This window comes from Galeopterus variegatus, unplaced genomic scaffold (genome assembly GCF_000696425.1).
Source record: "Galeopterus variegatus unplaced genomic scaffold, G_variegatus-3.0.2 Scaffold58, whole genome shotgun sequence".
NCBI lineage: Eukaryota > Metazoa > Chordata > Mammalia > Dermoptera > Cynocephalidae > Galeopterus > Galeopterus variegatus.
In genome coordinates, this window is record NW_007726169.1 from 1,140,105 (window position 1) to 1,154,602 (window position 14,498).

Sequence of the window (14,498 nt, forward strand, 5' to 3'; positions counted from 1 at the left end):
AACCCTCAGTGTTGCCCCCGTACCGGACCGGGGACCGGCAACGGGATCGCAACCCTCGGCGTCGCTCCCGTGCCTCGCTCAGCCAGTGAGTGGGAACCGGTCTGTATGTGGGATCCGAACCCTCAGGCAGGAGCGCCGCCGCGCTTCCCAAATGGCGCACTTATCCAGTGCGCCACCGGACCGGCCCTCTAGTAGCCCGCTTTTTGCAGTTAACTATATATCACGAAGATCTTTCCAAGTTATCAAAGATTCTTCTATGGTGACATTCTAGGTTGTTAACATGGTTTGGAGGCAAGAAGAGGAAAGCTTATGTGGCAGAAGGGAGGCAAAAAAAAATTTTTGTGAGGACTGTGCTAAAAGCAGGTCTGTATGTGGGATCCGAACCCTCAGGCAGGAGCGCCGCCGCGCTTCCCAAATGGCGCACTATCCAGTGCGCCACCGGGCTGGCCCTCTAGTAGCCTGCTTTTTGCAGTTAACTATATATCACGAAGATCTTTCCAAGTTATCAAAGATTCTTCTATGGTGACATTCTAGGTTGTTAATATGGTTTGGAGGCAAGAAGAGGAAAGCTTATGTGGCAGAAGGGAGGCAAAAAAAAATTTTTGTGAGGACTGTGCTAAAAGCAACATTGACAACCCACGAATTTGTTTATGTAGGAGAATTATTCTACAATTCTGATTTTGGGGTGTCTTTGAAAATCTGATAAAGTTGTCTTCTTCCCAGCAATATGTAAGAACACACAATTTGTACATAATTTCAAGGGTACATACTCCACCCCCCTACCCCCCACCCCCCCAATGCTCAGGGAAAATACCCCTTATCTACAACATCATTTTAAATGGTTGTGTTGAATGCCTCTGTGTGGCTGGAGATCACAACCTACAGTGTAGTTAAGAGTCTGGGCTCTTGAATGAGGCACATGACTTCAAATCCCAACTCTAATACATACTCTTCAGTCCCCATGCCTGTTTTCTCACTTGTAAAATCCAGACAATAATAAGTGAGTTTTAGGGTTGCTGTGAGGTCTAAACGAATTCATATGCGTAAAGTGTTTGCAACAGGGTCTGGCACATGGTAAGTGCTAATTAAATGTCAGCTCTTATTATCTCTCTTGTTTTGCTCTTGTAACATTTCTAACCATATCTTTGCACACATCTGTGATTACTTCCAAGGGATAAATTCCTAGATGTGGAATAGCTGGGTCAAATCATTAGCATATTTATGAGATTTGGGATACATAATGCAAAACTCCTCTCTAAAGATTCCAATTCAATAATTATTCTAGGACTGGGTTTATAATGGTAAACAAAACGGACAAAAATCTTTGCCCTTATGGAATTTCCATTAGAAAGGAGGTGGACAGTAAATAAATAAGTAGGAGGTGACAAGTGTTATGGAGAAAAATAAAGCAGGGTTGGGGGTTGGGAGGGCTGGGACAGGGTGGGGGATGAAATTCTAAAGAGGGTGGTCAGGGAAGCCTCCTGAGAAGGTGACATTAGAGCAAAGACCTGAAAGAGGGAGGAAAACGTGGGTACCTTGGGGAGGAGTGTTCCAGGCACATGGAACAGCGTGTGCAAAGGGCCTGGGGCAGGAACTTGCCTGGGTTTGAGGGGGAAGTGGGAGGAGAGGAAGACAGAGCAGCAAGGGGGTGGGGACATGTCATGGAGGGCCTGGTGGGCTGAATCAAACTACTGGGAGCAGTTTTAATTTTGTCCAACTACTGGCCTAGGCAGGATGAAGTGGGCATTCAAGGAGACAATTAGAATGAACTGAAATTACGTTTTCCTTGGAATCTATGCTTAGCACACTAAAAGGAAGTGTCAACTCTTACTGTCCCTGGGGAAAACCGGAGGTTACTTGTTTTCTCAGTAAAACGTGAATATTTCAAATACTCAAAGCCAGTCTTTTTTTCCTAGAACAGTAAGAACCAAGAGTAAAATGAAAAGACACAAGCTTGTTTTGTTTGTTACTGGGCTGTGTTCCCGGATGAACAGTTTGCCAAGTGTGCAATTTTGAGACAGTATCTATCAGGGGATTTTAGGCCCAACATGATATTGCCCAGGATTGAGGGCCCCTGAGCCCAAGCCTCACTCCTTCGTCTTCTCGCCACACTTCCCGGCCACAAAGCATCAGCCCCAGAGACACACGCTGAGGGCGGAAAGGCCAGCTCAGAACAAAAAAGCAGCAAACCACAAGTTCATCTTGGGGACCACTGTGGCTGAAATAAGTGACCTGGAATATCCACCCACTTCCCCAACTTGCAGAACCTGTGCCTTGAATAAACTGGGAAGTTCCAGGAGCTCCAGAAAGACCAGACTTTGAACCGACATAGTTATACATGAAGAGGGGCAAATCTCAGCATGGAATTGAGGCTGGTGGATGTGTCTGTTGTCTTAGGGGATCAAAGATGAGCTTTGGCACGATGAAGCGACATCTACACCTTTAACAGTGCTCCCATTTGCTGCATCACTTGTCAGCAATATGTCACTGATCACCTATCATGTACAGGCACGGGGCCAGATGCCAAAAGAGAGGACTTAAAGAAATATATCTGCAGGAGCTGCTAGTTCCTGCAGGGGAAGGAGGGACACATTGCACACCAAGAGCCTTGGCTAAGTGCCCCACCAGCCTGCCCTTCTCCAAGTTAACATGTATCAGCTTGTTCTATTTCTGTCCCTTTCCTTCCCTCTTTTCTTCATTTCCAGTCTTTCTCCTTCCTTCTCTCCCTCCCTTTTTCTTCTGTTCTTTCTTACTTTTTTGCAGATGGTACAGTTTTATCATTATGAAATGGGAGTCGACATAATAGATAAATTTGTCCTAATAACTGTACCTTGGTTCATTTCCATTTCTTAGCAGAAATAATAAATGCTTATTGAAAAAGATAAAAACAGTATGAAAACATCCAAATTAAAAGGGAGAATCCTCACCATTTTGACTCCCCGCTCTTCTGAGATACTCACTGTGAATAACTTAGTGTTTACTTTCCAGACAAGATGTTTTTTTCCATGCACACACATATCTCTGTATATAGTTTTATACAAAAAGGGAATATGAATTCCTGTTTAATTTACTGCTGTGTTCCCAGCTCCTGGCACATAGTAGGCATTGAAAATATTTGTTGAACAAATGAACTATACATTTCTGAAACTCGTCTCTCTTATTAAAAAATACACCACGGACATCCTTTCCTGTCATCTACCTCATTCTGTTTAGCTGCTGCGTAGTATTCCGTAGAAGGGCTGCATCATTGTCTAATCAGAATGCTGTCGCCAGATGGTAGGCTGTCTCCATGTTTTCAATCTTTGAAATCATTGTACCTACATTCTTGCACACTTGTGCATTTCTGTAGGAAAGTGGGATTGAATAATGGTATCCCAAAGATGCCCACATCCGAATCCTCAGAACCTGTGAATTCGCTAGCTTGCATGGCAAAAGAGACTTGCGTGTGTGATTAAATTAAGGCTCTTGAGATGGGAAGAGCATCCTGGATTGTGGGCGGGCCCAATACAACCAGAAGGGTCCTTGTAAGAGGAAGGCAAGAGGGTTACAGTCAGACTGGGCAACGTGGTGAGGAAGCAGGGAGAAAGAAGGGGATGCAATGACAGGAGCAGAGTTTGGAGGGTTGCCATTGCTGAGGGGGCCACGGCCAAAGAACGTGGACGGCCTCTAGAAGCTGGAAAAGGCAAGCACAAATCGTTCCCTATGGCCTCCAGAAGAATTCAGCCTCGCCGACCCGTTTGTGGCTTCTGCCTCCCAGAACTATAAAATAACACATTTGTGCTGGTTAAGCCACCCAGTTTGTGGTAATCTGTTATAGCGGCGATAGAAAACGAATACAAGCAGCCTAGAAATGAAATTGCTTGTTGTCTTAGTCCATTCAGGCTGCTATTACAAAATACCATAAATAAGGTTGGCTTATACACAACAGAAATTTATTTCTTACAGTTCTGGAGGCTGGGACATCCGAGATCAAGTCACCAGCAGATCTGGTGTCTGGTGAGGGCCCATTTCCTGGTTCATAGATGGTGGCTTCTCGCTGTGTCCTCGCATGGTGGAAGGGGCCAGCCAGCTCTCTGTGGTCTCTTTTATAAAGGCACTAATCCCAATTGTGAGGGCTCTGCTTGCGTGACCTAATCACCTCCCAAAAGGTGCTATCTCCTAATACCATCACCCTGGTGATTAGGTTTCAACACATGAATTAGGAGCTGGGGATCAGGAGGGACACAAACATTCAGACCATAGCAGTGGTTCAGGAAGTAAACTCATTTTCTCAATTCATTGACTTTCTCTCATATACACATGGTTTCCATCCTGGTCACTGCCCTCGGATGCTTTCTAATATGCCTCTGACCTTCTCAAAATGTCAATGCCAGAATGACCTGCCTCTCCAGACCCTGCTGATCTGTGCAGAGTAGGCATTTTGTTAGGTTTGATCAGCATGTTTGAGAACCTTACAGTAAGCTACGCTCATTCAGCTAGAAATGAACTGAACATCTAAGTCTTCTTCAGTCACGTCTCTGCTGTGCTGTTCTTGGGCTGTTGGTTCATTTTTGACACTGGGGCAGGACTTTACTTTCATGCCTCCTAAATTTCACATTATCTAAATACAAGGTGAGAGATCAGAATCTCCAGTATCAAGCTACTGACTAGTTCTTTGTCACCATTTCAGTTCCGTGCACTTTTGGAGAATGGAAAGAGCAGGTGAATTTGGCCTCAAATCTCCAGAGAGAAAAGAAGCTAATAGAGGCAGCATCATAAATAATAGAGAGGGTAAAAGCCTCCATATCAGAAATGGCTCATCTTCAGGGCTTTCAATGCCCAAGAAGGGATTTATACAGGAAATCCTCACAGGGAGAGTCCAGCTCAGACAAGGGACTAGATTTATGCTGGAAATTTTACTTCGTTATTCATGTCACAGCAGCCAAGCCCTCAAAATGTCAGCTTAGATGCTGTGGACCTTGTCCGATGCCGGCAGAAAGGAGGTGCCCCAGGAGCCCCAGGCTATACATCCATAGGGCAGACACCTCCTTCTGTCCCCCAGGACCCTTCTCAGTACACGGCGAGCAAACTCTCAAGGGCTGACAGTCCCTTGGTTTTTTATTGTCTGATTGGGGACAGGAAGTTTCACGAATCCAAAGCAAGTTAGAATTTTCCATCCCAGCCCCTTCTTTTACAGGTGGGGAACCAAGGCTGGGTTGCATAGACCTCAGAGTTCTCTAAGTGGTGCCTTCTGGGATTTCCTGATGGAAAGGCTCTGCGGGCATTTTTTACATTGGCCAAGGGCAGGTGCACTGGGCCAGACAGGGAAAACGCTGCCAGACAAGGCTCCCACACCCTTGTGTCAGAAATACTGGATTCATTTCCTGAGGCTGCCATAACAAAGTACCACAAACTGGGTGGTTTCAAACAACAGAAATTTATTCTCTCACAGTTCTGGAAGTCAGACGTCCAAAATCAAGGTGACAGCAGGGACATGCTCCTGCCGAAGGCCCTGGGGAAGAATCCTTCCTTATCCCTCCCAGCTTCCGTGGTTTCCTGTGATCCTGGGCACCCCTTGGCTTGCAGCTGCATTGCTCCAGTCTCTGCCTCTGTTGTCACATGGCTGCCTCTGTCCTGCTTGTTACTGCATCTTCCTTCTGTGCATATCTGTCTCCACGTCCAAATTTCCCCTTTTATAAAGACACCAGCATATTGTATTAGGGCCCGCCCTAATGACCTCCTCTGAACTTGATTATATCTGCTAAGATCCTAATTCCAAAGAAAGTCACATTTACAGGTATCTGGGGTTAGGATTTCCACATATATTTTAGGGACACAATTCGATCCATAGCAGGCACCTTCCACCAAGAGAGAATCAAGCTGGTGACAAAAGCTCAGGGATATTGGTTCCTTTAGCCACGCCCTGACTGAGACTCCAGGGCCCCTGGACAGGCAGCTCTCAACACTAGCACCCTGGGACCACACGCCCCGTGTGCATTTAGATGAGAGGCTGACCCTGAGTGGGAGCTCACATAGAGGGAGGCTGGTGCAGGCCCAGCTTCTCCTCCACTGTCCTGTGCTCCTCTGCTCAGCAGAACAGAACCTGGAGTGCCTGGGTCACTGCCCCAGGGTCCAATTAGCAACTGTCATTACTTATTCATGCTCCTTGCAGGGGTGCTACTCCCTTGTCCCAAGAGGCTCACCAAAGTGCTCCTTCCTACCCCACACATGGCTTTCCCCGGCAAGAGTTCTGGTTAATTAATATGATTTTCTCCCTCTCTTTGCATTTCGAGTGTGTCACGGTCCTTACTAACTGGCATCACGTACCCCACACATGGCTTTCCCCGGCAAGAGTTCTGGTTAATTAATATGATTTTCTCCCTCTCGTTGCATTTCGAGTGTGTCACGGTCCTTACTAACTGGCATCACGGGCAGCTCCCTGGCCTGCCAACTCTTCAGCCTCACTGTCCTTCACCTCCCAACCTTGGAGAACAGGCTGCACCATTGCCAGGGCCCTGCTGCCCAGGGAGCCTTGCCTGGGTGCTTTCTGGTTTCATGATGTTGCCACTGGCCTGCTTGTTCCGATCCTTGCTAAAATGTCTCAGTTCAGTAAAGGTTGAAGACACGTCCAAATCCATCACCTGGAAAATACCAAGAATCATCTTATGCTGTTTGCGTGGGGCCACTCAGGCCAATAGTTTCCACAGGGGCAGTGAGGGGGGCTGATATACTTCACACCAAGTTCTTTCATCCTTGACTGGAAGCATCTTCCAAGCCCACTGTTAGCCTAGATGGAAAATCACAGCACAGCCTTTCCATCAGGCAGTTCTAAAAATTCTACCTTTGAGGACTATTGTTTCACCTGCACCGAGTGCTTTACCTGCATGAAAGAACCACAGACATTAAAGTGTGAGTGTCCCCAGCTGTCCCAGGCTGGCTAGAGAGGACTCTCACTGCCTGCTCTGTTTCCTTCCATATTCTCCCTGGAGGGCCTGCCATTGCTGGACAAGTCCTGGAAGACAGAATGGAAAGAACTGTCCTGAGGGAACCAAGGTTGATGGCAGTATGCCTTGTGGCAGGTGGCAACAGAGCTGCCGTGCTGACTCACCCATTGAATATGCTGCGATTGGTGCCCTATGGACGTGGGCCCCTGGCTGTGGTGCAGAGGCCTGGCAAGGATGGGGCAGACATGCATGGACGAAGGAAAGGTTTCTGTAGAAGAGAAGGAGCGTCCCATGGGGGTTGTATTGTGTTACAGGGGACAGTGGCTTGACCAGAAGTGGCTGTAGCATATGTACCTGGACCCCCATCATGTTTTTCAAGAGACAGGAGCACTCATTGGAATTCCAGTGTGCTGTGTTTCTTTGAGACCCTGCCCTAAGACTGGACCACAGAGCCTCGGTAGGATTCCACATACATTGCCCTCTATAATCCTCACAACAACCCTGAGATATTGGTGTTATTATTATCTCCATTTTACAGATGAGAAAACTAAAGTCCAGGCAGATCGAATGAGTGGCTGAAGATCTCCCATGCTGGTTTGTGCAGAGCTGGGAGTAGGACCTGGCTTGGAGGTCTCACCGCGTCCTGCTTCCTTGATGCTGTGTGGCCCAGGATCAGAATCATCCTGCTCAGACTTGGGAATCAAACACTCCCAGGTCTGGAACTGGCCAGAGCTCTCAATGCTGTAAATAGCCCAACTCCCGTGGGATGTGCTGTGTGGAGAACATCAAGTCTCTCTGCAGCCCAGGAAAGGCATCAGAAATGCCCTGGGGGAGGGAAAGGGATTGAGGTCTATGAGGCTTCCTCCCTGGGGGTTGGCTGGAGGAACTGCCCGGGAAGGAAAGCCAGCTTAACCTGCTCCTGGCCTCATGCCTTTTCTCCATGTAGCCTAAGAACAGAAGACACTCTCAGCCCCACCCTCACCCCCAGCACAATGGTGAGGAGGTGAGTCTAGGTGGGTTCCCTGCCAGTGGGTATCAGCATGAAATTACAAATAAACAGCAGTCTCCATAATTACTGTACTGCCGAGAGGCCCTTGCCCTGTCTGTTCTTGAAGTAAGGGTAGGTAAGGCTCAGGGCTCCAGAATCAGCCCCAGCTCAAGTCCTGGTTCTTCTGTGCTTTTGGCCTCATGATTTCAGGCAATTGAGCCTGGCTGGTAAGACCCAGGCCTTGGACTCAGCTCACCCTCACTGCTGCTTTCAGTCTGTAACAGCACCCATCCCCTCAAGCAGCACCCATCCCCCCGACCAGCATCCATCCTCCTGACCAGCACCCATCCCCCTGACCAGCACCCAACCCCCGACCAGCACCCATCCCCCTGACCAGCATCCATCCTCCTGACCAGCACCCATCCCCCCGACCAGCACCCATCCCCCTGACCAGCATCCATCCTCCTGACCAGCACCCATCCCCCCGACCAGCACCCATCCCCCTGACCAGCATCCATCCTCCTGACCAGCACCCATCCCCCCGACCAGCACCCATCCCCCTGACCAGCATCCATCCTCCTGACCAGCACCCATCCCCCCGACCAGCACCCATCCCCCTGACCAGCATCCATCCTCCTGACCAGCACCCATCCCCCCGACCAGCACCCATCCCCCTGACCAGCATCCATCCTCCTGACCAGCACCCATCCCCCCGACCAGCACCCATCCCCCTGACCAGCATCCATCCTCCTGACCAGCACCCATCCCCCCGACCAGCACCCATCCCCCTGACCAGCATCCATCCTCCTGACCAGCACCCATCCCCCCGACCAGCACCCATCCCCCTGACCAGCATCCATCCTCCTGACCAGCACCCATCCCCCCGACCAGCACCCATCCCCCTGACCAGCATCCATCCTCCTGACCAGCACCCATCCCCCCGACCAGCACCCATCCCCCTGACCAGCATCCATCCTCCTGACCAGCACCCATCCCCCCGACCAGCACCCATCCCCCTGACCAGCATCCATCCTCCTGACCAGCACCCATCCCCCCGACCAGCACCCATCCCCCTGACCAGCATCCATCCTCCTGACCAGCACCCATCCCCCCGACCAGCACCCATCCCCCTGACCAGCATCCATCCTCCTGACCAGCACCCATCCCCCCGACCAGCACCCATCCCCCTGACCAGCATCCATCCTCCTGACCAGCACCCATCCCCCCGACCAGCACCCATCCCCCTGACCAGCATCCATCCTCCTGACCAGCACCCATCCCCCCGACCAGCACCCATCCCCCTGACCAGCATCCATCCTCCTGACCAGCACCCATCCCCCCGACCAGCACCCATCCCCCTGACCAGCATCCATCCTCCTGACCAGCACCCATCCCCCCGACCAGCACCCATCCCCCTGACCAGCATCCATCCTCCTGACCAGCACCCATCCCCCCGACCAGCACCCATCCCCCTGACCAGCATCCATCCTCCTGACCAGCACCCATCCCCCCGACCAGCACCCATCCCCCTGACCAGCATCCATCCTCCTGACCAGCACCCATCCCCCCGACCAGCACCCATCCCCCTGACCAGCATCCATCCTCCTGACCAGCACCCATCCCCCCGACCAGCACCCATCCCCCTGACCAGCATCCATCCTCCTGACCAGCACCCATCCCCCCGACCAGCACCCATCCCCCTGACCAGCATCCATCCTCCTGACCAGCACCCATCCCCCCGACCAGCACCCATCCCCCTGACCAGCATCCATCCTCCTGACCAGCACCCATCCCCCCGACCAGCACCCATCCCCCTGACCAGCATCCATCCTCCTGACCAGCACCCATCCCCCCGACCAGCACCCATCCCCCTGACCAGCATCCATCCTCCTGACCAGCACCCATCCCCCCGACCAGCACCCATCCCCCTGACCAGCATCCATCCTCCTGACCAGCACCCATCCCCCCGACCAGCACCCATCCCCCTGACCAGCATCCATCCTCCTGACCAGCACCCATCCCCCCGACCAGCACCCATCCCCCTGACCAGCATCCATCCTCCTGACCAGCACCCATCCTCCTGACCAACACCCATACCCCTGAACAGCACCCATCCTCCTGAGTAACACCCATCCATCTTCATTTCCTGCCAAATCCTGTGAGGCTAGAACACTGCCTGGCATAGGACAAAACTCAATTCACGTTGTTGAATTAAAAACATAGAAACAGATTCACCCTGTAGTCGACTTGCACATTCAAGTCAAGTCATGCCCAAAGGTGAGCAAAAGTGATATCTAAGATTTAACAAAAAATAAAGTTTAAAAAAACTCGAGTTCCATTCCATTTTTTTAAATATATAAAATTTATTTTATGAACATAATTGTTAGCCTGGGTCTTGTTTTCTCTTTTTGCATAGAGTTCTGCTCATTTTCAGAGGNCCTGGTGAGCAGACACCCCAGTCACAAATCACAGGTCTCAGCTCTGAAATCCACTGGGCTTGTGTGAGTGTTAGTTTAAAGACAACAACAATGAAGGGAAAATATCTGCAGACTAATCAGTCCAGTGAACAAGTTTTAAAAACACACTCATTTCTGAATAACAGAAATATTAAATTAGCAAAAGGGAACACATTAGATCCAGCAGAGCTGTTTTCAGATGTTGTTTTGAAAGAACTCCAGGCGGCAGGGGTCGAGTACATTCACTGAGAGTGGGAAGTGGCTGCAGGACTGCAAACCAGAAGGTGGCCCTGAGGAAGGGTGTAGGAAGAGGGTTTGGGGAAGGGGCTGTCCCACGAAACCAGGCATGGGCTTCAAGATCTGGGCTGGAGTCTCTGCTCCACCACTGACCAGCTGTAACATGGTCAGCAAGTTTCTTAATGTCCTAAAGCCTTGGTTTTCTCATCTATGAAATGGGGATAATCTAAATTCCTACTTGATTGGATTGTGGTGACAAATACATAGAACATTTCAGATGGATTAGTGGTCCATGGTGAGCTTTCCAGGCTTGCTGGTGATTAAGTGGTTGCTCCTGCGATGAATGAGATGAAAGAAGGGCAGGCGCATGGCTGGCTCCAGACTAGGAGGGTACTGAGCACCGTCGAGGTCACTGAAATGACTCGGGACCTTAGAATCAGACTCTTTTGCCGATTCACTATAGGCAAGAAATCACACAGTGAGATTTAAAGCAGACAAAGCTGGCCTCAAGAGATCGAGGTCACTGAAATGACTCGGGACCTTAGAATCAGACTCTTTTGCTGATTCACTATAGGCAAGAAATCACACAGTGAGATTTAAAGCAGACAAAGCTGGCCTCAAGAGTCTGAAAAAATAGATGGTTCCTGGTCAACTGTAAGGTATTGCTGCAATCATGCTGCATAACGAGCCAACCCCCTCCTCCTCCCTACACTTCTTGCCAAGTGCCCACTGGCCCCACCATGTCCTAGATACAAAGATGAAGGTGCTGGTCCTCAAGGCTCCTGGCTTCCCAGACGCTGATCACGCAGATATCACGGTTGTCTCATTGCCAGCAGGGCAGGCTCTTCAAGTTGCATTTCCAGGTCACGGGAAGGCTCGGATCCAGCTTCACTCGCTCACCTGTTCCCCCAGGGAGAGACATCTGTGGAACAAATGTCAATTGTCCTGGGTCCAAGAATGGTTAGGGTTATTGGACATTGATCAAAATACAGAGACCAACGATGCTAAATTGGAGGAAGAGGGAGATAGCGAAGTTTGGGAAAGCTCCTTTCTTCCATGTTCAGGGTTTTAGGAGGGAAGAGAAGGAACCTGGAGACAGGACTCTGGAAGTCTAGGACTCTTTCCAGGGGCATCTGGAGCAATCTCAAGCAGAGCGATTGGTCTCTAATTTCTCACAGTGGGCCACCTGCTTTGGAATCACTAGCAAAGCTTTTGAAAGACACAGCTCAGGGACTTTGTGGGTCACAAGGTCTCCAGATGATTCTGAAAACCTTCAACCAGTCACTCAGGACCTGGTGGTTTTGAGCTTAAGATTGGGGAGGGAGGAGAAACAGATCCCTGCCCTGTGGTTTTATGTTCCAAGTGGTTTAAATTCCAAGGGAAAAGGGAAGGACTCCATCCGAGAGGTGATTTCTGTGATTACCTAGAGTTTTCAGTTTCATTTTCCAGAATTCCATTATGCTAGCCACGGTTTTAAGAAACTGCTAAATTCAGCTATTGTCTGACATGGAAACTGCGATGAAGGTGACCCAGCTCCTGCCTAGAGGCAGCCAATTCGGCCTGTGGAGTCCTGGGCTTCTCCTCCAGAGTTGCCTTTCCCTCCAAGAGACTGTGATCCAAGTTGGTGCACTGTCAAAAGCTTGTTTTTTCAGCATTTACTGTCCCACAGGCCCTGTGCTGATCGCTTCACGCCTCTCATTCACTCCTCATAATGGCTCAGTGGGGTAGTTAAAGAGGAGGAAACTAATGCGCTGAGAGATTGAGCAACGTCACACGGCTTCAAAGCTGTGGGCTCCCAATCCTACATCTAAAGACGTCTTCCCACTCCCCTGGATGAGAGGGAAGAAGAAAAAGATCCTTACCCATCCCACTGTAGACTACGAGACCCAGAAGAAGCCATGCAAATGTGTTGCACCACGAGTACTGCAATCCCCCTCCCACGTGTAGTGTACATGGCAGCCCTCCTCTCACAGCACACATATACACACACATACACACACCACCCGCACCCCCCGGCCCCACCCACGTGTGCTCCAGGGTGCGGGGATGGTGAGCCTGGACTTTGCTGCTGCTGCTGCTATGTTAAGAAGTTGGGAGCTTGCTGAGTGTGTCATCTGTCTTGGCAAAGAGGAAACTGCTCACAAGGTGGTTCTTGTGAGTGGGAAGAGGGGACAGGCTGTGCCACATTCCAGGAGCCTGCTGAGACCCAAAGAGGCTGTGAGGGGGTAGGGAAGAGCAGAGAGTGAGGCTAGGGGGGAAGCAGCCACCCTTGGTCCTCTCCAGGGGACACAGCAAGGCCACAGCTTCTGGCAGACAGTGTCCGGGTGCCTGTGGGAAGTTAACAAGCCATAAATAATGTACCAGAGCAAGGCAGGGGGCAGCTGGTGGAAGAAGGCTCTGGACTGGGAGGAGGAGGCCCAGGAAGGATTCCCACCCTTGCCTCGATGGCTGGGTGTCTCCCTCTCAGGGGCTCTGTTTCCCAGAATGTGAGCCAGGGGCACTAATGATAATGACCAGCCACTGTGAACAGCCAGAGGAACAGGACGAGAGCGTGTTGTAAACAGAAAGGCCTTATCCAAATGTGAATGGTATTGTAGGAGAGGAAAAAATTGTTTTTCCTTCCACCCTCCCAGGCTGGGGCCGTGTAAATTAGACTGAAAAAAAAAAAAAAGATTAAAAGAGAAAAGTAAACAGAAGTTATTTACACATGCATCATGCATACACATAGGAAGACTCAGTGATGAGTAACTCAGAGGGTTGTTAGAACGTGGGGTTATATGGCTTCTTAACACAAGTACAGTAAATGTTTAGAGAGGGAACCAAGACAAAAGAAAAGGACTTTGAGTTTCTGGGAAAGGAAATAGTGGGAGGGTAAATATACGGCGGAATTAATGGAAGATAGGGCTATTTAAGAAAGTTTGTTATGCAGGCTCCTCTCTGGGCTGATAAGGGTCTAGAGTTGTCTCCTTGATTAACTGCAGATTTATGTCCTGCTTTTAGACAGAGAGGGCAAAGAATTTTGCTTGTACCTGTTTCTTGTCTAGTGTCTTCAGCTCAAAATAATCAATATGCCAAAGGGGCTGCTGTAGTGTGGTTTTTGTTGCCTATAACCGGATATTTAAAATGGGATAACTTATGAAGAAATTAAATTTATGTCCTACAGTTCTGAAAGCTGGGAAGTTCAAGGTCAAGGGAGCACACCTGGTGAAAACCATCTTCCTGGAGGCGACTCTGCGGAGTCCTGACATGCGCGGGATATCACATGGCGAGAGGCTGAGCATGTTAGTGTGCTCTCTTCTTCTTGTAAAGCCACCAATGTGCTCCCATGATAACCCATTTATCCATTAATTTATGAATGGATTGATCTATTCAGGAAGGCAGGGCCCTCATGGTCCAATCACCTCTTAAAGGCTCCACCTTTCAAACACCACATTGGGGATTAAGCTTCAACATGAGTTTTTTTTTTTTTGTCTTTTGTCTTTTTCCGTGTCTGGCCACGGATCGGAACCCTCAGTGTTGCCTCCGTACCGGACCGGGGACCGGCAACGGGATCGCAACCCTCGGTGTTGCTCCCGCGCCTCGCTCAGCCAGTGAGCGGGAACCGGTCTATATGTGGGATCCGAACCCTCGGGCAGGAGCGCCGCTGCGCTTCCCAAGCGGCGCACTATCCAGTGCGCCACCGGGCCGGCCCTCAACATGAGTTTTGAGGGGACCAAACTGTTCAAACCACATCAGGGCACATCTCGAGTTGGTCTATTTTGGTATTATTGTGGATTTATTATTATAATTATTATACCATCTAGAGAGGCAATAGAGCATAGTGGTTAAGAACAGAGATGCTGAAGCCACACTGCCATTGCTCAGACCCCATTATGGTGTAAGTGTGAACGGGCT

The 14,498-nt window shown here is 49.9% G+C and overlaps 1 protein-coding gene across 1 annotated transcript; it reads left to right on the forward strand.

Moving 5' to 3' along the window:
* Nucleotides 1-7,036: 7,036 nt before the first annotated feature.
* On the forward strand, nucleotides 7,037-9,995 carry LOC103592445 (basic proline-rich protein-like). Its single transcript, XM_008575178.1, has 2 exons — nucleotides 7,037-7,187; nucleotides 8,272-9,995. The coding sequence occupies exons 1-2, from the start codon at nucleotides 7,037-7,039 to the stop codon at nucleotides 9,993-9,995; spliced, it is 1,875 nt and encodes a 624-aa protein (XP_008573400.1).
* The last annotated feature ends 4,503 nt before the right edge of the window (nucleotides 9,996-14,498 follow it).

Bases quoted from the DNA above. Each gene is read 5' to 3' on its own strand.
- LOC103592445 (XM_008575178.1), top strand. From the start codon at position 7,037: ATGGCAGTATGCCTTGTGGCAGGTGGCAACAGAGCTGCCGTGCTGACT. The intron at 7,188-8,271 runs GTTTCTGTAGAA...CCCCCTGACCAG, and splicing joins CATGCATGGACGAAGGAAAG to CACCCAACCCCCGACCAGCA.